Here is a 27,850-nt window from a genome sequence, read left to right as displayed (position 1 = left end):
TTGTATGGATCCTTGCATTGGATAACCAATTACACGAAACAGCCTTTTTAGTATATCGGCCGATTTCGTAGAGAATTGCTCAAGAGTCAAAAGGATTGTGATTCATGAAAAGGATCGGTAATCGCTACAAGCTATAAATTTAGTTTGGTTCTTTATTATAAATTTGTATGTTACAATTTAAACTTTTAAAATCAAAGATGAAATCGCAATAATCTAGCTATTTCATCGTGTGAATTCTGCAAAATTATTGCGAGTCCTTCTTTTGGTAGATAAAGCATCCACTTTCATCACGTCACTTCTTAGTAAAACATTTTCAGCAATAAAACAGCCACCAACACATGCATCGTGGACAACGCACCAACTGTAACAGCACCACTAACTGCCCTAACATCCGCAGTGCCGTTGTCATCCTTGGGAGAACGCTGCTTCTGTGACCGGATCGAGCACGACTCGCCACAGTCTTCATTCTCGCAGATGTCGCACACCGTCGACTTGGGTCCATCGTAGAACTGGCGAGCGATACGAGCTGCAAATGAAATTTTATGGTTAAAATAAAACTGCTTAGAATAGACTGCTGGATCTACTTACAGTTGTCGTAGTAATCGTAGATGACCACCGGAGCAGGCTTCTGCTTGGCTACCTTGTGCGTCCGGAACGCTGAAATCGTTGGGCACAACTCGTTACGGTCCAAACTGTCAAAGTAGAGTACCACGATCGTGTCGCCGTCCTTCAGTTCCACTTTCTGTAAGTAATTCAACACAATTGTAATAGGAGGAAATACGGTACGAATATCACAAACTCGCCTTGATGTAGTCCATGTTCTCCAGCGACGGTAGCGTATCCGAATCTGCGGTGAACCCACTTGGGAAACCAACCTCCATGACTGCCATGTTGGAACTGTTTTGGCCCGTCGTCGGAACAAAACTAGTGCAAACCGACAAATGAAGATAGTCTTGATTGGAGTTCTTATTCACCTGAGGATCCAGCACAAAACGTGGCCATTCTCCAGTTACGTTCATATTGTACTTGTATCCCAGCGACACGATAGCAAATCCACGTCCAGTGGCCTTGATGTCTACATTTTTCGCAGTGGAAGGAAGCTCAAACTTTTGCAGGATCAGGTTATTCTCGGAGTTCACCTTGATCTCACGTTGCTGGTTTTCATTGTACGAAACAACGATCGTAACATCGTTGTTCTTTGAGGAGATCTTTGCAGCTAATTTGGCCAAAGCTTGCAGTCCAACGACCGTATCTTGGGTCGACTGGAATCCACCCTTGTCGTTACGCTGACTGATCAGCCACTTCATAATTGGCAACGCATCAGTGTCCAAACCGGCCTCCAAGAACGATAGCATGGCGTAAGAACTCATCTCCACATTCACCGAGTTTGGCTTTCCGTACCAAGGATTCTTGCTGTCGCTTTCCGGGATTGGTTTATGCCACCACTTGGTGTCTCCATCGGTTGTGGCCTTGCCGTCCAACTGCGACAGGGTAAAGTCCTTCGAGCTGTGATCAGCCAACTGCAGCGCATAGGCGGCAATTGCTAGAGCATAAACGTCGTTCAATCCATCGATATTACGTGCAACGTAATCCACTGCCTTGTTCACGATGTTCTGATACTTCGGAAGCAGATTCCTGTTTTCCAAGAACGCGATCAGCGTGTAAGCGGTCAATGCGATTCCCTCGCCAGATCCTCCCTGCATATCCTTGTGCGAAACCTTACCAACCTCTGGGAAGCTTCCGTTGGAGGCCTGTTGGTCGCTCAGCCATTCCAAAGCCTTATCGATGATCGCTTCCTCGACACTGATATGGCTGGCAGCCTGCTTGAACGAACGGGCAACAAACGCCGTCAACCACGTGCTACCCTTAGGATCTGAATTTCCAAACGCACTGAACGATCCATCATCGTGTCGGTAGGTCAACTCTCGCTGATAGCCGGACTCCATAAACTTCTTTGCCTTCTGCTCAATCTTGCTGGTCAACTGATCCGTTCCCTTCAGATAATCCAGAACGACAATGTTCGGAACAAAGTTCAGCATGTTCTGCTCACCACATCCATACGGCATTCGGATGAGCGAGTCGAGGTTCTGCACGGTAGATCCCAGCACGTCACCTAGAAATTGAAAAATGTTTGATTTCGGGCATTCTTTAAAACGACTTTATGCACTCACCAATCACCGACACCTCGACGCGCGTCGAATCAGGCACGGCATTTTTCGGCACCTCGACGGTAAAGTTCTTCATCACTTCCGGAGCCGATCGCATATCAACGAACGCGGCCTTGTTCACGAACTGCGGAAGTCCCTCCGGTTCTACGAGCAGCTGTCTCTCAACTCCATCACCAGCCAGTGCCGTCGTGGCGGTTACCTTGATCGTGATGTGTCCCAGCTTGGTCGGTCGAATCATGAACGAAACCGTGCGGCCACTGTTGGACGGCACCTCGACGGTCTTTTTGCGGGACGTTTCCGCTTCTGTGAGGGTTTGCAATATTAATGCATTGAGAATTTAATTGTTTGCTAGTTATCTTACTCGAATTTTCATGAATTTCGTTCTCCACATCGGCAAACTCGAACTCGTACTCGCTGTTGTCGAACGTTACCTCTGCAGTCTGGCCCGATTCCATGTAGTTGAAGATGACCACCGGGATGGATACGATCTCACCACGCTTCACCGAGTACGGCAGATTGGTGGACACGAAGAACGGCAAGAACACATTCAGCTTGCGTGGTTGTTGGGTCAATCCGAGACCGTAGACGGGATTCACCGAGAAACCGGTGATGATCCAGGAGGTGATCGTGTCCGGAACCTTTTTGGTGATGGTCTTTTGGCCGCTAAAGCTGCACCGATGAGATTTGAGTTAGATCTTTCTTTTGAGAGCATATTTGAACAAATAGCAAATTTGTGTTAAAGCATGCAAATTAACGCACAGTAGTGATAAAAGTCCCAAAGACACAACGGTTCCAAACACCACATGTTAGGTACAGAAGAGACGAACCAATCACCAAGAACAGGACAATGCATCAAGCTAAACAGTAGTGATGAAATGAAAAATGACAATGCGATTAAGGATATCTTCCTCGGATCTTATGAGATTCCACTTCCTACTTTTTGAGTCAATTAGTGTAAATTTGGGATTACCATTCCCTGGGTCAAGGGAATTCAGCATGGTGCCCTTGCCACATGCAAAGCGGCTGGCTCCAACCTTGAATTAATGCGTATTTGGTGTGTGCGGATAATTAGCAGCAGCAGCATGGACGACACTTCAGCAATATTATTTATTTCAGTTATACAAATGGATTATCACGCCAATTAGTTTCGCACTTGCTTCTGTTAGCTGCGGCTCCACCACGACACGCATAATATTTACCCAGAGTAGGCACTTTCGAACAGCCACGTGTTGGCAATTTCTTGGGAGAGGAATAAACGCGGAATGTTCTTGTGGGGCTTCGGAATTCGGCTGAATGCGTACGGTCCCGCCAGCGGCGGCCGTGTGTTGGTCTTGAACACATGTTCTGGCTGGGAACGCGGCTGCTTCTCGATCACTGTGTACAGAGGGGTTCCATCCGGAGCCCGATGTACCTTGTACGTGATCGGAGGCAATCGGGAGGATGTGTCGTTTGCTGAAAGAATTGTATATGTCGATAAACTCCTATTTGTTTACACTTTTAACTACTAACTCAAAGTATTTCTGAGTTCACAAATACTATTATTCAATTCTTTAAACTTCCTACGGCCGTCATCGAACCTGACTGTTCATGGGACAATACAATAGCTCTGTATTGCGATGACCATCACCGGTTAGATCCCCTGGAGCTGACGTAACATTCACAACGGCCCAAAGTCCGCAGGCTTCGGAGAACTGAAAGCTACGAACCTACTCTCGTTAACGGTATCCCAGATCCACGACTCTGGGAAATCTTTTCGCAACGTCAGTCCCGAACCACCAAATCCTCCGGCGCCGGCGGCATACACTGGAACGGCTGTAGTGATTTGCAAGTCATTATGGATATCAGCCCTCGATTGATCGTCCAGGTACATCCCGAATTCTAAAGCGAAATCCTCGAAATTGCTCTTAACATATGTAACTTGATTTGTAAACATTCCTGGAATTGCCATTTAAGCTCACCAAATTTACTCAACTCTACACTATATACTTTGCAAATACAATATTGTCAATCTGCTAAAATCGAGTTGTTATTCACAATACAAATAAAGAAAACAGTAGACTCATAGACGAAATTTGCAAGTCCACGCTGAAATTCAAGCACTCCACCTAACACCATGCACTTGCAGTTGCAAATCACAAGACTATTAAAACAAACATACTAACCCATCAATGCTTTCCCAAATCCACGATTCGGGGAATGATTTTCGAACTACTACATCACCGTTTGTTGCTCCCGGAGGGGCAACACTATCGGAGAAGGCAATTGCGCTTTCAAGCTGCGGTACGGCTAACGGACGAGCAAAGCTCGTTTTCTTGTACACTATCATACGATCTATAAATTGAAATGGCATAAATTAAATTGTTGAAGGGATTTCATTGAAATCAGCAAAATCTAGAAAAGAACACTAAAAATTAAGTCGAGAAAAAATCCTAAAACACAACTAAATATGACGGAAAACGCTGCATAATGATCGGTGTATGCTGTGCAACATTTAATCAAACGGTTTCTCCTAGGTTAACACAAATTCATTGGAAATCCATCCACAGAGCTTTAGAAAAAAAATTGTTTCTATATGGATTTGATCATCTTTCAAGTGACATATCTGTTGTAACCATTCCTTATTATTTATGTTCCGCATACACCATATCAATCCCAAATAATAAGTACAAACCAAGTTAAGCTATCCCACATCCAAGTCTCTGGAAATGATTTACGATGCGGTACGATGTTCAACTGCTGATGAGCTGATATAACACTAACTATTCGTTTCTTAGAGACATTCAACCGTCGTAGAAAATATTTCCCTATAAAAAATATTTAGATGTTTTGAATATTTTATACCATTGAAGTGTTTGGAAAATAAACAATTCCTGATACTGTAAACATTCCTCACACAATAACATTCCCATTGTACCATCAAGCAATTGATAAATGTATAAGTTGATCATGCAATCGATCAGTTTTTTTTTATAATACTATCATCAGCATGTTATGGAATGATGATTGTATGAAGGAAGTAATAACCAGGGCTGTGGAGTCGGAGCCGGAGTCGGAGCCGGAGTCGGTGGAGTCGGGTCTTTTTGGGGACCTGGAGTCGGAGTCGGAGTCGGAGTCGTCAAGACTCGAAAAACTGGAGTCGGAGTCGGAGCCGGAGTCGGCTAAATTTTATGAGCTGGAGTTGGAGTCGGAGTCGGAGCCGAAGATTTATGATAACCCGGAGTCGGAGTCGGAGCCGGAGTTATCTTAAATGCAACAAAAAATATGTTTTTTTATTGTTCAGTATTTCCTATATAACAGCTTAATTTACAAAACAACTTATATTTTTAATTGATTTATCAGATGTCATTATGTATTTGAAGCTTTTTATTGGGATTGAAAATCCCTAATTGTGTTATTACACTATAATCACGAAATGATAACCTCTTACCCAAGTATGTAGTATCATATTTCAAAAAATATTAAAAAATATTGGTTATGTAGTCAGACTATATTTATGTTTCCTTTCAATTCAAATTTGACCAAATTTCATCCACTTATTTCTGAAAAAAGTACACACACAGTTATCTTTTACCCCGATAGTCAAAATGTCAAAAGAAATTGAAACAAATTTGAAATAATCATTGATTGTTGATTTTGATGTTGATTTTAGGTAAACTATTTTGATATCGTTGCAAATTATCGTTGAACAAATCTCTAGAATTCAGTACAAAAATGAACTAATAAAAAAATGTATAGAACAAAATATAGAATTTAAATTTCTTTTTCAAATATTATAAATAACAAAACAGAATCAAAATATTATCAACTGGTACGAATTTTCTCATGCTGTATGTCTTACGCCAATATGACGGAAGGTGATAATCATTTCAAATCAATGCACCTTAAAAAAATGAAATATTTGTGACCTAGAAAATATTTTACTTGTAGATATTTGTTTTGCCTTCCTCACTGAGGTAAGGCTATAATCCTGCTCTAAAATTGAACTTTTTATTAAAAGCTCGAAAACCCACCTTGATGTATACATATCGACTCAGAATCGAAAACTGAACAAATGTCTGTGTGTATGTGTGTGGGTATGTGTGTGTGTATGTGTGTGTGTATGTGACCAATAATGTCACGCAGTTTTCTCAGCACTGGCTGAACCGATTTTGACCAAACCAGTCGCATTCGACTTGGTTTAGGGTCCCATACGGTGCTATTGAATTGTTTGAAGTTTCGATAACTAGTTCAAAAGTTATGTATAAAAATGTGTTTTCGCATATTTTCGGAAGATGAATAAATGGCAGTAAACTGAACCAAACATCATCATGTTATACATCGTTATTTAGGTAATTGAAAGTCCTTTCCAACGAGTCCACAACTTTGAAGATCTGGCAACCCTGTCTCGAGTTATAACCACTTAAGTGATATTTATGTACTTTTTTGTAGCCGGATCTCATTTAAATGTATGTAAACAATGTCCGGATCCATCATCCGACACATCGTTGGTTAGATAATTGAAAGACCTTTCCAACGAATCTACAACATTGAAGATCTGGCAACCCTGTCTCGAGTTATAACCACTTAAGTGATATTTATGTACTTTTTTTGTAGCCGGATCTCATTTAAATGTATGTAAACAATGTCCGGATCCATCATCCGACCCATCGTTGTTTAGGTAATTGAAAGACCTTTCCAACGAATCTACAACATTGAAGATCTGGCAACCCTGTCTTGAGTTATAACCACTTAAGTGATATTTATGTACTTTTTTGAAGCCGGATCTCACTTAAATGTATGTAAACGATGTCCGGATCCATCATCCGACCCATCGTTGGTTAGGTAATTGAAAGACCTTTCCAACGAATCTACAACATTGAAGATCTGGCAACCCTGTCTCGAGTTATAACCACATATGTGATATTTATGTACTTTTTTGTAGCCGGATCTCATTTAAATGTATGTAAACAATGGCCGGATCCATCATCCGACACATCGTTGGTTAGGTAATTAAAAGACCTTTCCAACGAATCTACAACATTGAAGATCTGGCAACCCTGTCTCGAGTTATAACCACTTAAGTGATATTTATGTACTTTTTTTGTAGCCGTATCTCATTAAAATGTATGTAAACAATGTCCGGATCCATCATCCGACCCATCGTTGGTTAGGTTATGAAAAGACCTTTCCAACGAGTCCAAAACATTGAAGATCTGGCAACCCTGTCTCGAGTTAAAACCACTTAAGTGATATTTATGTACTTTTTTGAAGCCGGATCTCACTTAAATGTATGTAAACGATGTCCGGATCCATCATCCGATTCATCGTTGATTAGGTAATTGAAAGACCTTTCCAACGAATCTACAACATTGAAGATCTGGCAACCCTGTCTCGAGTTATAACCACTTATGTGATATTTATGTACTTTTTTGTAGCCGGATCTCATTTAAATGTATGTAAACAATGTCCGGATCCATCATCCGACACATCGTTGGTTAGGTAATTGAAAGACCTTTCCAACGAAGCTACAACATTGAAGATCTGGCAACCCTGTCTCGAGTTATAACCACTTATGTGATATTTATGTACTTTTTTTGTAGCCGTATCTCATTAAAATGTATGTAAACAATGTCCGGATCCATCATCCGACCCATCGTTGGTTAGGTTATGAAAAGACCTTTCCAACGAGTCCAAAACATTGAAGATCTGGCAACCCTGTCTCGAGTTATAACCACTTAAGTGATATTTATGTACTTTTTTGAAGCCAGATCTCACTTAAATGTATGTAAACGATGTCCGGATCCATCATCCGACCCATCGTTGATTAGGTAATTGAAAGACCTTTCCAACAAATCTACAACATTGAAGATCTGGCAACCCTGTCTCGAGTTATAATCACTTATGTGATATTTATGTACTTTTTTGTAGCCGGATCTCATTTAAATGTATGTAAACAATGGCCGGATCCATCATCCGACACATCGTTGGTTAGGTAATTGAAAGACCTTTCCAACGAATCTACAACATTGAAGATCTGGCAACCCTGTCTCGAGTTATAACCACTTATGTGATATTTATGTACTTTTTTTGTAGCCGTATCTCATTAAAATGTATGTAAACAATGTCCGGATCCATCATCCGACCCATCGTTGGTTAGGTAATTGAAAGACCTTTCCAACGAATCTACAACATTGAAGATCTGGCAACCCTGTCTCGAGTTATAACCACTTATGTGATATTTATGTACTTTTTTTGTAGCCGTATCTCATTAAAATGTATGTAAACAATGTCCGGATCCATCATCCGACCCATCCCTGTCTCGAGTTCTGACCACTTATAATGCCACATATGAGCCCTTGAGTGATATGTGTGTTTTTTTGGATCAATTTTGTGTCCAAACCCATCATTTTACATATCACCCATTGTTGGAAAAGAGTGAGGAAGGCACCAACCACATAGGTGGATTAAGTAAGTTTTTTATTATATTTTAAGTTTTTTCATATATTTTGATGGAGGCGCAAGATCATCCATAAAGCTTCGTTTTAGGTGAAGATTCACGAAGTATCGTGCACCTCCTTTTTAAAGTATATACAATTTTAAAATTAAAATAAATTAAAAATTTCCAGGTTAAAATATTTTACATGTCACAGATATTTGAAAAGGACATCTTAAGCGTCCTTTCCACGAAGAAATTGTTTAGACACATTGATTTGCAATAATAATCTCCTTCAGCCATGGCATGATGTCCATGTACGTCTTAAAAAAAAAAAAAACAAAAAAAGTTTCGTTTAAAATTGTAATTTAAAAAACAAGATGCCTGTCACTGTGCTTCTTACAAATGTCAGCCTGAAAGTGAGCAAATTGAATTTTAATGTTCAATAGATCATTAAGGCCAGATTTCTTTTAAGTTATTCATTCAAAAATCACAATTTAATATTTAAATTTATTAGCTTTGAAAAAAATATTTTCAAATTTGAGGTTAAGCAAGTAAATCCAAATTTACTTACAAAACTGTTCTTCTCAAAATGCCTCTAAAACTGAAGATATTTTTTTATTTCTGTTTTCATAATGTATAAAACTTGTAACCTAGAAACTTTTTTCCGTTTATTTACTTTACTTTACTTTTACTTAACTTATTTTTCTTGAGAAAAACATGACGCTTAGAGAGTATTTAAATAATCCTATTTATCAATGTTTTAAAAATAATTAACTTATAATAGATAACTAACTTTTGAAACATTTAAAAACATGTGGAGTCGGAGTCGGAGTTGGAGTCGGAGCCAAACATTTGTTGAAAGCTGGAGTCGGAGTTGGAGTCGGAGTCGGCTAGAGTTGGTAGGCCGGAGTCGGAGTCGGAGTCGGAGCCAACCATTTGTTCAAAGCCCGAGTCGGAGTCGGAGTCGAAGTCAGCTAATCTGAGAATGCCGGAGTCGGAGTCGTTTGAAATATGACCCGACTCCGCAGCCCTGGTAATAACCTTAAAATCTAATCTACGAAGAGCTGAAAGGTTGAAATAAAAAAATAACTAAACTACAAAGAAACCTATGAGAATGCTAGAGAGACAATTCAAGTAATTAACGCAAAATAACACACCCATTATTCTTAAGATTGTCCCAGATCCAACATTCTGGAAAGCTGCGACGTATTTCGACAACATTTGTACTTTCAAATGAGTCTTCAACTCGATTCGAAAGAGATTCAGACTCTTCAAACGCCTCTAGTTGTTCTAATTCTTTTTGTATTGCTGAAAAGTGTTAATCATTTATATGAATGTTGAATTGCTAGTAGTCATGAAACAGTCGAAAAATGTTTTTTTTAAAGGTGGAGAATAGAAAGTAGTGACCAAAATCGTGTTCTAATGGAACACAATAGAAATAAACATCAAACGAACCTGATTAAGGATTCCGAATCCCAAATCCATGCCTCTGGAAATTTCTTACGAATTGTTATTTCAGTTGGAGAACTGTCTGGAGTGGCCATGAAACTTTCAAAGTAAATAGGACTTTCAGCTTCTTCGGCAACTCTTATGTCCACAGAGCAATTCTCTACGAAATCGGTCTTTTTTCTTCAATTTTAATTTTTGTATTTTTTAATCCGGCTGAAACTTTTTTGGTGCCTTCGGTATGCCCAAAGAAGCCATTTTGCATCATTAGTTTGTCCATATAATTTTCCATACAAATTCGGCAGCTGTCCATACAAAAATGATGTATGAAAATTCAAAATCTGTATCTTTTGAAGGAATTTTTGATCGATTTGGTGTCTTCGGCAAAGTTGTAGGTATGGATACGGACTACACTGGAAAAATAATACACGGTAAAAAAATTTGGTGATTTTTTTATTTAACTTTATCACTAAAACTTGATTTACAAAAACACTATTTTTAATTTTTTTTTTTGATATGTTTTAGAAGACATAAAATGCCAACTTTTCAGAAATTTCAGGTTGTGCAAAAATCACTGACCGAGTTATGAATTTTTAATCAATACTGATTTTTCAAAAATCGAAATTTTGGTCGTAAAATTTTTCAACTTCATTTTTCGATGTAAAATCAAATTTGCAATCAAAAGTACTTTACTAAAATTTTGATAAAGTGCACCGTTTTCAAGTTATAGCCATATTTAAGTGACTTTTTGAAAATAGTCGCAGTTTTCATTTTTAAATTAGTGCACATGTTTGCCCAGTTTTGAAAAAATATTTTTGAAAAGCTGAGAAAATTCTCTATATTTTGCTTATTCGGACTATGTTGATACGACCTTTAGTTGCTGAGATATTGCAATGCAAAGGTTTAAAAACAGGAAAATTGATGTTTTCTAAGTTTCACCCAAACAACCCACCATTTTCTATCGTCAATATCTCAGCAACTAATGGTCCGATTTTCAATGTTAATGTATGAAACAATTGTGAAATTTTCCGATCTTTTCGAAAAAAATATTTTTGGAATTTTCAAATCAAGACAAACATTTTAAAAGGGCGTAATATTGAATGTTTGGCCTTTGTGAAATGTTAGTCTTGATTTGAAAATTCCAAAATATTTTTTCGAAGAGATCGGAAAATTTCACAAATGTTTCATATATTAACATTGAAAATCGGACCATTAGTTGCTGAGATATTGACGATAGAAAATGGTGGGTTGAAACTTAGAAAACATCAATTTTCCTGTTTTTAAACAATATCTCAGCAACTAAAGGTCGTATCAACAAAGTCCAAATAAGCAAAATATAGAGAATTTTCTCAGCTTTTCAAAAATATTTTTCAAAACTGGGCAAACATGTGCACTAATTTAAAAATGAAAACTGCGACTATTTTCAAAAAGTCACTTAAATATGGCTATAACTTGAAAACGGTGCACTTTATCAAAATTTCAGTAAAGTACTTTTTGATTGCAAATTTGATTTTACATCGAAAATGAAGTTGAAAAATTTCGATCAGTTTGATTAAAAATTCATAACTCGGTTTTTTGCACAACCTGAAATTTCTGAAAAGTTGGCATTTTATGCCTTCTAAAACATATCAAAAATAAAAAATTAAAAATAGTGTTTTTTGCAAATCAAGTTTTAGTGATAAAAGTTAAATAAAAAATCACCAAATTTTTTTACCGTGTAGTGTAGTCCATCCATAACAACTTTGCCGAAGACACCAAATCGATCAAAAATTCCTTCAAAAGATACAGATTTTTGAATTTTCATACATCATTTTTGTATGGACAGCTGCCGAATTTGTATGGAAAATTATATGGACAAACTAATGATGCAAAATGGCTTCTTTGGGCATACCGAAGGCACCAAAAAAGTTTCAGTCGGATTAAAAAATACAAAAAAAATCGAATGACCGAAATCCTAGAGAACTGCTCCACAATATAATCTAAATTGAATAAGAATTTTTAAAGACTTTCAGAAATTTGTATGTTTAAAAAATAAGATTTATAGATTTTTTTTAAACAATCGAATGGTTTTTGATTAACTAAACAGAAATTACATGTCCTTCAAGATGACCCCAAAATCTATGCAGGTGCAACTTTAAAATCGGAAGCTAGTCTTAGAGCTATGTCAAGTTCAACAGTAGAAAAAAAAAATCAGAAAAGATTGCCTGATTTTTTTTTTAATTACAGAAACTAGAAGTTTTTTTTAATATATTCAAAAAAGAATATAAAACTGTAATAATTACATTACTTTATAATGTATGTATGTATGTTTTAGTATTGTGCCACAAAAAAAGAATGCTCGTCTTTTTAAGAAATAATGGTCTACAAAGAATTTCCCAATAGATACTGTTTAAGCAATGCAGCAAGCAGACTATATTAATACACATGGACATGAAGCCTTTAATTATAGAGAGATCTGATTACATGAAAAGTACCACAGAAATTCCATATCAACAAACCTGTCATTTGAGAAGTCCTCCCAAATCCACGACTCTGGGAAAGATTTCCTTACGACAACCTCATTGACCGGCATGGGAGCAGCACTTGCGATTGGTACTGCGACACCAGCAAATGCAGCTGCGGGAACGCCAGCAGCCCCGACACTTAGTGGCATTATCCTATCGTATGCTATCCATGATGGTTCTTAGGAAGAAATGAATGATTTAAATGATTCAAGGTATGCAGCATACTGAGAAATGTTTACTGTTTAAAGAGCAAAAGTGCAATTAATAGATTAAAACTCTGTAAAACAGAACATTTTTTTTAATAAAAATGTTTTTGAAAATCTTTAACACACTTCATTTTACATCTAAATAAAGAACATTTGTTTTAGGAGCGGCCGTGGCTGACTGGTCACGGTGTTCGCTTTGTAAGCGAATGGTCCTGGGTTCGATTCCCATCTGCTCCCAACGAGAAAGTATAGGAAATAATAATTTTGAAACTCTGAACATGAACGAAAAAAGTCGCTCGAGTCGGGGTTCGATCCCCCGTCCTTTGGATTGGTAAGCAAAAATGCTAACCACTGTGCCTTCTCGACTTGGTGAGCTATGACTGAAATTAGGAATACTGTTACCACCATCAACTATATACGCGCTGGGTCCTTGTCCATTTGACAAGGGTTCGGAAGTTCTAAATAACGTTTGAATCCGATTAGTCTAAACGTTCTTCAGGGCGGGGCTTGTCGATAAAGCTGAAGTACCTCGCGCTCGGCTAGCCAGCGTAGAAATGGGTCACCGAAGCTCGGCAGAGCTAACACCTTCCAAATGCCTATGCGAGTTATTTGCATGTATAGAATGTAGATCTAAAAATACATGGAAACAACTCAATTTGTAAGAAGCGCCGCGTGGTCCCGTTTGGTTGGTTGCACACACACACATAAATAAAGAACATTTGTTTTGATCAAAGCAAAACCCTCGGATTTCTTAAAGTTATAACATTGTACTTTGTTGAAGAAAAAAACACTCCGATGATCAAACAATCCCAGAAAATAAACCTCAAACAAAAACCAGCTAGAAAATACAAAAATTCATCCCTCACCTATACTTGTTCAAATTCTCCCAGATCCAAGATTCGGGGAATTCTTTTCTAATTATTTTCAACTTCATTGAAATCCGATTTTTTTTCTCCTTGGACAATTTTTGAGTTAAACGATGCGGTCGTGGAATACGATCATGTTGTTTTTGGAAGTTTGTTTTATCCGGGATAAACGGGCCTCTACAAATAGTCATTTGCTGTTTTCCTATAAAGAAAATACTATGAATGATTTGTCGAAAGAGATAATGCCGTAATCATGCCATCATGTTTTATAAAACGGTTTCATGGCAATCCACAATTTTAGAAATCGAATAATACTATGGTATATTGTACCTCGTATATAACAAATAAGTAATGTTAAGTTACAATCTAGCTGAAACTTATTTGGCAGATCAACTTACGTTTAACCTAAACTGAATTGGCTCGCATATCCTGTTAAAACATTATTTTACATATAAATAAAGGGGCTGCAAGGAATATTTTTTGAACACTTTAAAAAACGTATTTGGACTACCCAGTGTGAATTGGATTTAAAGTATACAAATGATTCTATAACTGCCAACGTAGGAAAACATTAAAGAAACAATTAGGAAAAAGGTTAAAGCTAAACTTGTTAATACATCCTTGAGTTCATTCAAATTATAGTTATCAAATTCAAGTGCGGTACGTACTTTGTATCGAAAACTTGATAAGCAGAAGAGAGGTATACAATAGTTTGAAATTTTGTATTACTTAATATTTGAACGAACCCACATAGTAATACAGCACAGACAACGAATCCCTATATTCCAATGAGATCTAGTTAAGATAAGCAGAGTGCCATTTAAACATTACACAAACCAGTCATTTTTCAAGTCCTCCCAAATCCACGACTCTGGGAAAGATTTTCTAACAACAAGCTCGTTGACCGGTACGGGAGCAGAATCATCTGTTGGTATTGCTGGGCTAGCAAATGCAACTGCAGGTACGCCGGCTGCTTCAAAACTTTCTGGCATCGCTTCATAGTACCATGTTGGATCTTGGGAAGAAATCGAATGATCGATTGGGAAGAATTGAATGATCGGTCAAATGTTTTGAAAGGTGCAATAGAGAAAAGTTTAAATTCAAACTCCACGATTAGCAAACCACTCAAGATGAGATCCTTTGTATGGCTACTGAACAGTAAGCCAGTTTTCTGGGCGAAGAAATCACAAAACTCCGAAAAAAAAAACTCTAAACAAACACCGGCTTACACACCAAAACTCTCACCTAATTTCGTTGACATTATCCCAGATCCAAGACTCGGGGAAAATTTTTCTATTTTTTTTCAGCTTAATGAGAAGGTTGGTCTTTTCCGCGTGCAAAGAAGGTTGTGCAAAAAAAAGCGACGGTATGACCACTTGACTGGGCGACCAGTGATTATATTCTAAATTATCTTGGAATCTCCCGTCCTCCTTACTGTACGAGCTGAACTGAAGGTTTTCTATAACAAAAAAAAATTGTATAAAAGTGTGAAATTTGTCATTAAAGATAATCCTCAACATTTTTCAAGCATACAAAACGTCAATCATTAATTTTAAAAAATCGTCGTAGTATTACAGGTGATGAAATCAAAACATCATTCATATTTTAGCCTAATTAAATGCAAAGCCTACACAAAACTTATGACCACATGATAGTGAACTCGCCAGTTGAATCCCACGGAAAAAAAATCCCGTTCATGCAACACAAAACATTTGAAAGACTATCTTACCTATCCTCAACAACATGCTTCCAAAGCCATGTTTCAGGAAATGATTTTCTAACTGTGACAGGAAGTTTCGCAGCAACAAAGTTGGATTCAGCCATTGGCATCGCCATCATTGGTGCTATGCCATCCACAACGTCAGAATCGAAATCAAACGAGTGACTGTAATAAGGTCCATCGTACACTGCACCTGATAAGCAATGGAACATTGAAGTCTAACGGAAGGCAGCCAACAAGCTAACCAAACTAGTAAAAAACACCTAACCTAACCTGTGAATATCAACAGAGAACGACTACATGCTCAAATACCTTTAGCAAAATTAAGTCCTTCTTACCTATTTCTATCATCGATAGAGTCCCAAATCCAAGACTCCGGAAAAGACTTCCTTACTTGGGAAGGAATTTTCGTAGATGCAGCCATTGCCATCACCGGTACCATACCACCATCAAATCCTGAATCAAGAAATCCCTCAAACATTGTGCCTAATTAACAAAGAATTGGTGTCACCAATGAAAATTTAGTTACACATTTTTGGAATAAAACTAATAAGTGCAAACATCTTCACATTCAATCTAGTTTTAAATTTTTGTCCTTAAACTGCCATAACCGGACTCAACAGCTGTGTGCAAAAAGACGAGTCACGCTTATCCATCATCAACAGTGCCTTCCCAAAGCCACGCTTCTGGAAAAGTTTTTCTATCCACGAGGAGGGAATTTTGAGGTAATCTAATTCTGCACGGTAGTGTTGTCGACGTCAGCATAATCGTCGCCACAGCTGCTGAAGGAATAATTTTGGTTGAATTTTTTTCCCCATAATTCAAAAAAGAACCCTGAACGCTATACATTAATAACAGAAATATTCTAATTGCATAGGAAACATTCCCCGACAGCTAAATATAAAAAAAAAACAATTCTTTTAAAATCAGTATTTTTAGGAGAAATAGCCAGACGTGGTGGCTCGCACTTCTACATTATTTGTGCGCAGCGCCGTACCTAGGGGTTGGCGCAGTTGGGGGCGCCAAAATTGATGATCGTAAAAAAAAATTCTTGTCGGTTATAAAATCTTCATTAGGTATTTGAAACAGAAAGGGCGCCGAAATTAAAGTCATACCTTCCAGACTAAAAAAAATGCGATCAGCAAAATTGTGAAAACAATATGAACATAATTTGAGCTTCTTTGAAATATGATTTTATTTAACATTAAAACATATTTTTTTTTTAATTTTGACATTCTCGAATTAAAAAAAGCCCTATGAAATATTTTCAGCACGACTTCATTTTTAATAAGCAACTTTGTGCATTGAAATTTTCCTACGCTTTTACAAAATACGCTTTTTTTTTTAAATGGAAAATTGTTATAAATTTTCTCCAATAAGACCATTTTTTTTCAAGGGAAAAAAAGGTTTTTCAGAGCACACAAGCTTTTCTGAACATCACATTTTTAGTTTAAGATTAACCGGTGTTGTTTACTTTTTAAATCGTCTAAAATGCCTTGGTAATGAGAAACTATTGAAACATTTTTTTGGTTAAAAACAAAAAAAAATTATCAAGGTTTGAAAGCATTCAGCTTTGTACAAAACATAATTTTCTAGCATGTAAAATTTAATTTTGCGAATTATAAATATAGTCGACTCTCTGGTTGTCAATATCCAAGGGACCGTCCAGGAAGAGAAGCATCAGTTTATAGAACGATGCAAAATGAAGACTCTATGGAAATTTGTTTTTTCTTGCTAACCAGCTATGGGAGCGAATCATGGCAACGTCCAGCAAACAAAAACAAAGAAATGTCAAACACCCTTCAAAGCTTTGTTTCTCAAAGAAAAATGTCTATGCAAGCCATGAGAAAGTGAAATTATTGACAACCGGAATAGATATTTAAAGCAAATAGAATCCAACGGACCGTCGAGGAAGAGATCCTTCAAGCAAGAGAAAAAATCGAGAATAAAGACAATCGAAGTATGCAGTTTGAAGGGACTGAAGAATTCATCGGTACATGGAGTAATACAGTCAACTCTCTGGTTGTCAATATCCAAGGGACCGTCAAGGAAGAGAATCATCAGTTTACAGAACGATGCAAAATGAAGACTCGATTGAAAATATATTTTTTCTTGATACCCAGCTATGGGAGAGAATCATGGCAACGTCCATCAAACAAAAACAAACTAATGTCAAACACCCTTCAAAGCTTCGTTTCGCTAAGAAAAATGTCTATGCAAGCCAGCGTTCAAAACAACTTTTGAGCAAAAATTCGAGCTGATACTTTGTTAACTTTTGATGCTCTATCATTTTAAACAATATTATTTTTTCAAAATTATTTTTTTTCCAATTTTTTTCATTGCGTTAATTTATAGAGGGCAAAAAGTTTACACTCGTACTACTTGAATTTTTTCTCAAAAGTTGTTCTAAGAGCTGTAAATTAAATTTTATGTTTGCATTCCTATGCAACCGAACAGCGAAAATTTGAATCGTCATTCTTCGATGCTTTGCGCCATCTGTTGGAATTTTTGAGCTTTTAATCGCGAATTGTTCTATGTAGATAGAAATCCCAGCAAGCTTAGTAGGGGGACAGGGGGTAATAAGCACCCCCTAAGGGAAAACTGTGATTTCTCAACTATAACAGCATTTCTGTGGAAGAATTTTGTTAGATGTTCTAAAACAACTATTATTCTTCGTCATCCATGTGAAAAAAGTGATGAAAACCCTCAAAATTGTTTAAAAATAGCAAATTTCTAAAAACATTTTTGATTCATTTCAAACAATCATGCGGGGCAATATGCACCACAACATTGAGGCAAAATGCACCGGGTAAAAGCAGTTTTCACTAGTCACCACTAGATGACACCGCTGTTTTTACAAAGGAGCTTCACAGCGGTGCATTTTGCCCCGACTACACTTTTTGTAGAAAATCTAATTAAAAATACATTTTTTGATGTTTTTGGACTCATCTATCTACAGAATAATGAAGCTTATGGCAAAACATATCTACCTCAACTCTTACAATAACAATAAATGCTTTTTTAATTGTCCAAAAATCATAATGAAAGTTCAATAAAAATTAGATAAAAACACAACATTTTAATGTTTTGCAAATAACTTAAACTGATTATATACTACGATGCTCAAATTTTTCCAGCATTGTTAAGCAATAATAAGCTTCCAATTTCTATGATTTTTTCCCCGGACAATTCTTCCAAATATCTAGAAAAGTAGGGGGTGCATTTTGCCCCGGGGTGCATATTACCCCCTCTCCCCCTAAAACAACACTTACATTATCAATAATTGCTTTTTATATTGTCCAAAAATCATATTGAAAGTTGAATGGAAATTAGATCAAAACACAACATTTTAAAGTTTTGCCAATAACTTTAGTTGTTTTTATCGTACGATGCTTATTTTTTTCCAGCATGGTTTTACAATGTTGAGCTTCCGATTTCCATGATTTTTTCCCCGGAAAATTCTTCCCAATACCGTGAAAAGCAGGGGGTGCATTTTTCCCCGGAGGTGCATATTAACCCCGCTCCCCCTACAAAAGAGAGCACCGGCATTGGCCCATTATTATTATTTTGATGAAGGATTTTGTCTTTTTTCTAATTATACCGAAACGAAATCCAAATCCAAATTATTTTATGAATCTGAGAAAATGCTTGCTTAGAAGATATCAAATTTGCTAACAAGTTACAGCAAAATTTATCATGCTTGAGCATTCAATTCTATGCATTTATCTGAAAAATAAATCAAAAATAAGATAATATCCACAAAATAACTGTGTTTCTGAATTTAGTATGGCTAAAGCTAAATTACGTTCTCCAATTGCAATTATAAAATCAAAACTCATTAAAGCAATCATTGAAAACCACAGATAAATTCAAACAAGCATTTCCTATTAAAAAATTAAATTAAAATCACGGCTGAAATTTTAAATTTTTATGTTTTTGTGTTGCTATTTATGTTGTTTTAAATAAACTTGTTTTGCCAAATTGACCTAGCACAACATTTAAAAAAATTGTGCCTTGTTACCAAGATTTGCAATAATTTAAACTATAACATGCACAACAAAAGCACAAACTTTACACATGCCTCTATCTGCAAAGATAAGTCTCGCTTACCCATGATTAATAATTTCCTCCCAAAGCCATACTTCTAGAAATGTTTTCCTAACCACAACAAGTGCCTTCTGAGATGATCTGATTCTGTTCCTTAATATTTCTGATCTCGGCTTGGATCGCCTTCGTTATTTAAAATAGAAAAAAACATTTTACTAATTTTTTTTTGTAAAGATGTGATAAAAAAAAAACACAGTTAAATTTAATAAAATTTCTGCGTACTTAATTTGCTCAAAAGTTACAAAAATATATAACAAACATTCATTATAGTATCAAAACCTAAACATAAATAATATTGTGTCTACTGTAGATTAATTAAAAACTCCTGGAAGCATGTAATGAGAAAAACATAAAACACTGATTTTTTAATGACTGCGTTAGGTATATTGCCAAACAGAAAACCCCGAAACAGAATTTCTTACATGCATCCCCGCCTATTTTACATAAAAGGATTAGCACTTCCTACCTATCCTCAACAATGTCCTCCCATAGCCAAGCTTCAGGAAAAGTCTTTCTAACCACGACGGGTGCCTTTTGGGCGATAGGAGCAAATGAGCCTTTCCTAAGTGCAAATGCTGGCGATGGAGCCATCGCCATCACAATTCCTGGACGACCTGGAAGGGCACCTCCAAATACACGTCTGTTTTGGATAGGCCAATAATGCATTGCATCTGACGAAGGGGAAAATTGTGGACGAGTTATAACATTAAAATATCTATACAAAGAGATTTTTTCTTTAATGAGCATGTTGGTGTAATCTCATGATTTTAGATTAAAGACAAAAACATTGAAACAAATTCATGTTACATGCAACTAAATGACCCTTCAAAAAAAATCTTCGCTTCTCACCTATCCTCAAATATGCCCTCCCAAAGCCACGTTTCGGGGAAAGTTTTTCTAACCACAATGGATTCCCGTTTCAAAACGGGAGCGAACGAAACTCTCCTATTTGCAAATGATTGTGATGAAGCCATCGGCATCATAATGCCCGCACGACCTTGAAAACCACCTCCAAACCCTCCTCTAGTTTGGACTGGTCCGTAAAAGTACATTGCATCTGATAAAGGAAACATTGATCAAGGTTCAGCTTTTGTCATATACCGAGCTGTTGCAATTACAATCAAAAAACCAACTGGGAAAATTAGTTACATACAGTTCAAGAAGTCTACCAGCGGAAGAAACGAAAAGAGTTTTCGCAAGGTTAATGAGAATAGCAAATTGGCACGAACTTTGAATCGTTTTCCCAAATCCAGGACTCGGGGAACTGTTTTCGAACCGTTACAATTATATCCGACCCGACATTGCTTGCCTGCGAGTTCGCTGGGGTGCTAATAATAGGTCTGTTTGTTGATGGAAAGTATGGAGCAGGAATCGGTGTCAACCCGGTCCCAAAAAAGGCAACGGGGTATGCAAACTTATCTGAAATTTATCATTTACGCAAACGATTTTTTGGTAAATTCCGTAGAATTCTTAACAAACGCTTAGATTGTATGAGGCTATGAAAGTTTACTTACGTGGAGGTTCATTGGCGTTGGTCATAATGGTTGCTCCTACATCCTAAAAACAATCAAAATAATACCATTACAATTAAAACTGACTGATTCCGTTGAACCACGCCCACACTTACATTGAAATCATCGTAGGTATTATAGTGGCGCCACGGAGCGAAACGCTTCCTCCTGTAATATCCGTAGCTGGGCTGTTCGTACATCTTTAGCTCGTCAAACACCTGCCCGCTGGTAATGTCATTACCGCTCTTTAGCAGCAGGACACTCTGGTCAACACCAAGCAATCCCACGTACGAGTCCGGGTTCGTGTTCACCACAATGTCAACATCCTCGCCCGGCTTCGATTCGGCCTTGGAAAGTGTAACTTTAAGCTGCAATTTCAAAATATACAACGTTGTACGATGATTGCAATTTAATGATCTATTTACTACTTACGAAATTCTGCAAATCATTGCCAAATTCAATTTCGACGCTATCGCTGACAAGCTCACCATCGTCCTGAACGAAAGAGACAACCAACTTTGCCCGGGGAACCATCGCAAAGCTGGCCGGGAAGCGGAAGGTGTGCAGGGTGCGATCCGGAACGGGAATGGTTCCACCGACAATAACATCCCCCCGACCCAACACTTGGTAGCTAAAGTACTTCATCGGAACCGTAGCCGAGACATCAACGGTAACGTCCTTGTTGATGGTGGGCACTTCTGTCAGGACCTTTGCACGGACATAGGCATTTGTTTTCACCCAACCCTTCGAAATCGATCCCAGGTAGAACACAGATCCCAAATATTCTGCCTTAAACTCAACATAATCCGCTTCGATGTCCGTGTTCACCACCAGCTTGGCCATTCCGTTTTGGTCCAGAGTATAGCTACGTTTCGTGGTGTTGCGTTCTGGCCATCCTGACTCTTGTGTAACCTCTACCTGATTAACGCTGTCCTGAATCGGTGCTCCATCTTGGAAACTAGCCTTCAACCATGCAGTGTACGGTAGTCCGGGCTTAAACTTGTCCGCAGACTTAATCAGTTCCATTTTGTACCTTTTGTCGTAAATCTTAACCTTTGTTGTAGCATTCTGCTTACGGCCCGTCAACTCCTCCTCAACAACAGCCTCGATCACAATGTCTCTTGTGTAATCACCCTCAAGCTTGATTTCGTCACGTAGCTCGAATTCCACCGATCCCTTGCCATCTACTGGGACGGTCTTCCTGGTGATAACATCACGTTCAAACGGTTGCACATAATGGAACCGGAAATCGGGATATGCCGAAACGGTAGCTTCTCCTTTCACAGGCTTTCCGTACGTGTACTTGGCTCGCACAATCGCCTTAACTTTGCCATCCTTGAACGTCGTTATCCCGGGAGACTCGATGGTAACTTCAAACTTGGGCAGCACGTACTCGTCTACCTCAAACTCCTTCGTAGTGGTCTTCTCCAATACCTCCACATTGACCATCCAACGACCCAGCACCGGAGCGCTGGAAAGTGCCAGTTCCGACTCGAAAACGCCCTTTACCAACTTTGCATCGCTCCACTGCTTGATCCGGTTGCTCTTGCCGTCCGTAATGTGCACCTTGATGGTGTCCACCTTCTGCAGCGGTTTTGTGTTCGGATCCAAAACCAACACCCGGAATCGCACCGTATCACCGGGCTTGTAGATTGCCTTATCGGTTTGCACCAACACGGAGAAGCTCTTTGCCTGGTACGTGATTCTGGTTTCGTTCCTGAACGTGAACCCAGATAACCCTTCGGCAGTTAGGCCGTACTCGGCCTGAGGAATATCACCAATCTGGAAACATAACAATGTACAATATAAACCCAACGCGATGCATGTGCACACCTTTGTGCGGTTCCACTTACGCTGAACGGAATCAGGCGAGACTCTCCGGGGCCTAGATTCACATCCTCGCTGGCCACGGGCACTCCAGTGTCGGTGTTGTTCAGGGTAATCCGAAATCGGACGGTGTCTGCGATGTTCAAATTGTTAACCGACACGTGGTATTCAGAATTTGGTCGCAGCAGATTTGAGGCAACAATTGAATAAAATCTATGAGAAAATTTTGGAAACATTGTTAGCATGGTATCATTTCAAAAACAAAATGCTAAAAAGAAATCTATTCAAATCAAATTATTCACTCTACACCATTGCCTTGGTGTTCTCGAGATTCTTACTTGAAACTAGGTGTCCGAAGGCTTGATTGTTGAGGCAATTGCAAACCTCTTTTTACACCTAAGCTTTGATTCACCCCGGGATTCGAACTGACGACCTTTGGATAGTGAGTCCAACTGCCTACGAGCGACTCCACAGAGGCAGAACCCAGGGCGACGACCTGGACTGAGTTAACGACCCAACCGACGGGGAAGCCGACGGAAGGCATGCTCAGACAAATCTCGTCTCGAAAAATGTCACCGGGACCTTCTGGGATCGAAACCAGGCCGACTGGGTGAGAGGCAACCAAGTTTACCCCTATACCGCAGGTCCCCGCAAAAAAAAACAAAACAAAACAAAACAAAATGCTTGTAGCACAAAAAAGAAACTTTGAATTTTCAATGTATGGTTTTATTTTAGTTTCAAAATATGTGCTATAAGAGGTTGCTCTTCGTTTCTCATTGAATTTGCCCTTTTCAATTATGTATTCTCGAAAAATTTCATTAATAGTATTCTGAACTATTCCAAAATCTAGAATGGTTCTAAATATTTACAACAATTTTGAAAAAAAAAAATCAAAATAGAAACGGAAACATTTGCAGTTTAGTGAACATGGTGTTCCAGAGTTAGGACGTTAATCCTGATCTACTATGGCAAATCGCAGAATGATGCGTCTGTCACTTTTGCCCCTGCTTTTTTTATGTTTTCGTAAGAGTTTGCGTAAGTTTGATTGTAGATGAGTAATTTTAGTCTCAAATAGTCTAAGTCTAAGAGTCTAAGTGGTGAGAAAATAAAGATTTTTTTATTATTTGAAACCAAAAGCAATGCATTATACCCTCTACATAAGGTTTTGAGTCAAAAGTTTACGAAAATACATAAACTTATTAAAACATTTCAAAGTTATCCCAAACATACTTAAATTCAAACCACATAGTAAAATCATCGCCATTTAAAATTAGTTCAGATAAAATTCAGAGTAAACTGTAAACAGATAACAACAAAGTTAAAGTCTTCGGAAAATAGATCTTAAGAGGTTACATACATGTAAATCGGCAAAAATGTCAGAGGTTGGTTTGAGTACAAACTTTAATTTTATTTTTCAATCTGTTTTCAAAACATAAAAATATACATTTCCAACTCTCAACAACATAAATTTGAAGCCATTTGGATGTATCATTGCCAAGATAGGATAGAGTAGTCATCAATGAGACACGGGGAACAATGATAAAATGGCTCTCACAAGTCGTAGTTTCAACCAATCAGGCTCATATTTGGGGGAAAGGTGTGTCTACTGGATACACGTCTGCCATTATAGTGGCTTTGGTTATGGACGCTCCCTTGAAAAGTTATTCATAAATGTTTGATTCTGGGGTGTAAAAGTAAATTATGGACAAAAATTACTTTTTCGCTCGTAGGCTGCCATTAACACCAAAACTAATATTTCTTCAAATTTCTTTCGACGTTCCATAGGGATTGAGTTGGGCTACAATGTCCTTTCATTAGGTTTGGCCTAAATTTAGAATATACCCAGTATCCAGGACTGTCTCATTGTTCCCCACTCATTTCAGCTCATGGGTAACAATGAGACACTTTGATTTTTCTTCATGAAACTTTTCAAAATCTATGGAAATCTTTCAAAACATGAATTAAAAGTGATTTTTGGCATATTTAAAGAGTTTTAACTTCAATTAACCAAAAATACAAAGTTATTTGGTATAAATATACGAATTTTACAAAATTTAAATACTTTTTAGTATAACTTTTGTTAATTAAAGTTTCATGTTGGCAAAATTGCTCTAAAATGTTCAAGGCAAGTTACCTGCGATGGAACAATACAAAAACATGATGTTTTACTAGAAAAATCTTTATTTTCGTAGTGTGTCTCATTGTTCCCCAGCTGTCTCATTGTTCCTGCCAAGTGCGTCTACAATGAGACAGTTGAATAACTCTGGCTGTAGATGTCGGATCGATCTCATATTTTGGTCAATGTTAGAACCCATTAAAAGAAAGAAAATGCAACAATAAGCTCATTAAAACATGCTGATGAAAAAATGAGAAAAATCTTTGAAAGTTGAAAACCAAAAGTGTCTCATTGATGACTACCCTACCCTACAGCTATATGAAGTTAGCATTTTCGGGAGCCACGATATCTCACCACTGCCTTGACCAAATCGGCGCAAAGTTTTGGTGAAGACTCATTAAACCGGTCCCGTGTGCATGACGAAGGCCGATTTTCAAAAAGATTTTTGTATTTAAAAAAAATAAAATCGGGCTTCGTCATGCACACGGGATATGTCTTGCGAGTCTTCGCCTCAAATTTCAGCCAATTTGGTCCATCCTATCTCGAGATATCGTGGCATCCGTAAATCAACTCGGTGTTCGGAGAAATACGCTTACAAAGTTTGACAGTTCGCTTTGCGCATGTCAGACTTTTGATCTTAAATCGACTCTTCCTCTGTCACGAAATATCTTCATGAAACTTTCAGGAGAGATTGAAAATCATCTTTTAAGTTGATTTAATAAATTTTCTGTAATATGAAATTTTGTGATTTTCAACATTTATGTAACCCCTTAATTAAAATCAGACAACAAAGTTAAATTTATTCAAAAATCTTGTGAACATTTGAAAATTTTCGATTTTGCAAAAAAAAAAATTTTCGCTAAAATGTTTGTGTTCGTCAAAGTTACATTTTTGAAAAATAATGATTGCGAAACTTCTGAACTAGTGTAGAATGCATTTTTAAGCATTTTTTCACGCAAATTTTGAGACTATCGTTTGTTATTAAAAATTTTGTATTTTAATATTTGTTGCCCCCCACCCTTGACCAGAGCCGAAGGACAAAAACTTTGAAAAATATTTGCATCAGTTTTATATGAACAAAAAGTACAAACATCGTGAGTGAAGAAAAACAATATTTCAATTACTATCTGGATAAACCTGACACCGTCATCTGCACCATAAACGTAATTATTTCGAGAGCCAAACTAGTCATTAGCAAAATACCAGTTTTCCACAGCCCAGGGAAGATCAACTGAGCCGATATCGGTGAACCCCAGAAATCCAATATATGCATTGCACATCCTGGATCATCACTATTCAATGTTATTTCAAACTAAATAATAATTACTGGCACGTAGACATTCAAATCGCATGCCATTTTGGCAAGTATTTTCCACACATACTATTCCTTGCTGTCCAGATTGAATATTGTAAGAAAAACTACTAACACTACCGTTAATATAAACAAATAAGAAACATTTCACAATGAAACTATTTTTAGTTGTTTAATTAATCTCCGTTGCGATCTAAATCTGCTCAATTTTAACGTAGTAAGGTATTCCATTTCAACACAATACTAATTACATCTGTTGAAACAACTGTGAATACACGCACTCTGTTGCACATATTCATCGAATAGCCGTTACATAAAAACGACAATCAATCTGCGACACCTTTCACCGGAACACTTCAAACTGTACCGGTCACCCTGTCTGTACATATAATTATGACCATAAACAAAAACAAGACCAATCCGTTACGTAACGCTGCATGCGATAATCCCTCCTCCATTGCCAAGGTATTGGTGAAGATCTTCAACCCCGCTGCATCCCAAGGTCAACCGGTGTGATTCGCGGTAACACCATATATGGAACCCCCATTCGTTGTTCCGCAGGGCCGTTTTATTGCATTCCTGTACGGCTCGAGAACTTTTTCAATGACTAACAAACCGCGTAGGTGTCCGACGGCAGGTAATTTGTTTGAAGATCGCGTCACACCGCTGAATTCAGATTTCGCGATCGCGAACCCACTCAGAGCAACAACAAACGTCGACCTGCGAGGTACCGCCGACGCATCTCTTAGTCAGTGTCTCCCCTTAACACCCCGGTTTGATGGCCGAAAGTCACCGTTGAAGCTTCGTTTTGTTTGTCCACATCGTTTCGTCCGCGGCCAAAGATCCCACAAGGAAACACGTTCTGACCATAACTGGCAGATCAACTTTGAGTCAAGTCTGTACGTACAAGCTCATACGAACGCAATGGGAAGCTTTCGTCATCGCTGAATACGTCGCCACAGGTCATAGTTTTGCTTCGAAATACCCATTTTACTGCTACGCTGCTTCGAGTGCCGTAAAAATGAGCTTATAATTGAACAGTCTAACGTACTATCAGTTCCTAGAACTAGGATACTAACCCCTCGGCACTGCACACTGACACCAGCGCCAAACATATCACAGCCGATGTGGCCATCCGCAGATGGGCCACGTCCAGATGTCCCATTCTGGACAGGGGATAATCCGATTTAATCACGTAGCTTTTCCTTACACCTTTTTTTAATATTCCACCAGTTATTGCGGGTAATCCCCAACTACCACTTTTCCCCGCACGGTATATTATATTAGCACAAACGTGATCACTTGCTATTCAAATCACACTAACTAGCTAATGACTACGGCAAGGTCCCTCGAATTCCAACTCTGAACGATCCACGCGCGGCGGCTGTCTCACACGAACTGATCGCCGAACGCACAGATCACTTAATTTTATTATTCCTATATGAGGCGTTCGGTTTAGCCCGAGGAGTCCGCTCGGTATTGGTGGAGTCGAGTGGACTTCCAATGACCAGGGTGTCAATCTGATTTTTGATAGGACTTTTGGATTATCTACACTTCAGGGCAGCATTACACTTGAAAACGAGATTTACTTTATATAACGCAGCTTCAGTAACCAACTGGTTACTCCCGGCAACCTCAAATAGCTTAAATCG

The 27,850-nt window shown here is 38.1% G+C and overlaps 1 protein-coding gene across 11 annotated transcripts; it reads right to left on the bottom strand.

The window, feature by feature from the left end:
* Positions 1–132: 132 nt before the first annotated feature.
* On the bottom strand, positions 133–27,613 carry LOC6033117 (CD109 antigen). 11 transcript variants are annotated; one of them, XM_038250571.1, is made up of 12 exons: positions 27,278–27,613; positions 22,797–22,983; positions 21,376–22,725; positions 21,060–21,311; positions 20,947–20,989; positions 12,002–12,008; positions 10,039–10,182; positions 2,530–2,837; positions 2,172–2,471; positions 804–2,113; positions 589–742; positions 133–526 (listed from the first exon to the last, which is right to left on the bottom strand). In XM_038250571.1, the coding sequence occupies exons 1-12, from the start codon at positions 27,361–27,363 to the stop codon at positions 300–302; spliced, it is 4,368 nt and encodes a 1,455-aa protein (XP_038106499.1). In that variant the 5' UTR covers positions 27,364–27,613; the 3' UTR covers positions 133–299. The 11 variants fall into 11 exon arrangements, with proteins under 11 accessions (XP_038106499.1, XP_038106493.1, XP_038106490.1 ...); XM_038250565.1 differs by lacking the exons at positions 10,039–10,182; positions 12,002–12,008 and adding an exon at positions 20,662–20,851; XM_038250562.1 differs by lacking the exons at positions 10,039–10,182; positions 12,002–12,008 and adding an exon at positions 20,282–20,489.
* Between the last annotated feature and the right edge of the window lie 237 nt (positions 27,614–27,850).

The sequence above is a fragment of the Culex quinquefasciatus genome, chromosome 2 (assembly GCF_015732765.1).
Source record: "Culex quinquefasciatus strain JHB chromosome 2, VPISU_Cqui_1.0_pri_paternal, whole genome shotgun sequence".
Classification (NCBI taxonomy): Eukaryota; Metazoa; Arthropoda; class Insecta; order Diptera; family Culicidae; genus Culex; species Culex quinquefasciatus.
Note: the sequence above shows the minus strand (reverse complement) of the source record. Positions and strands in the feature narration are given on the sequence as shown.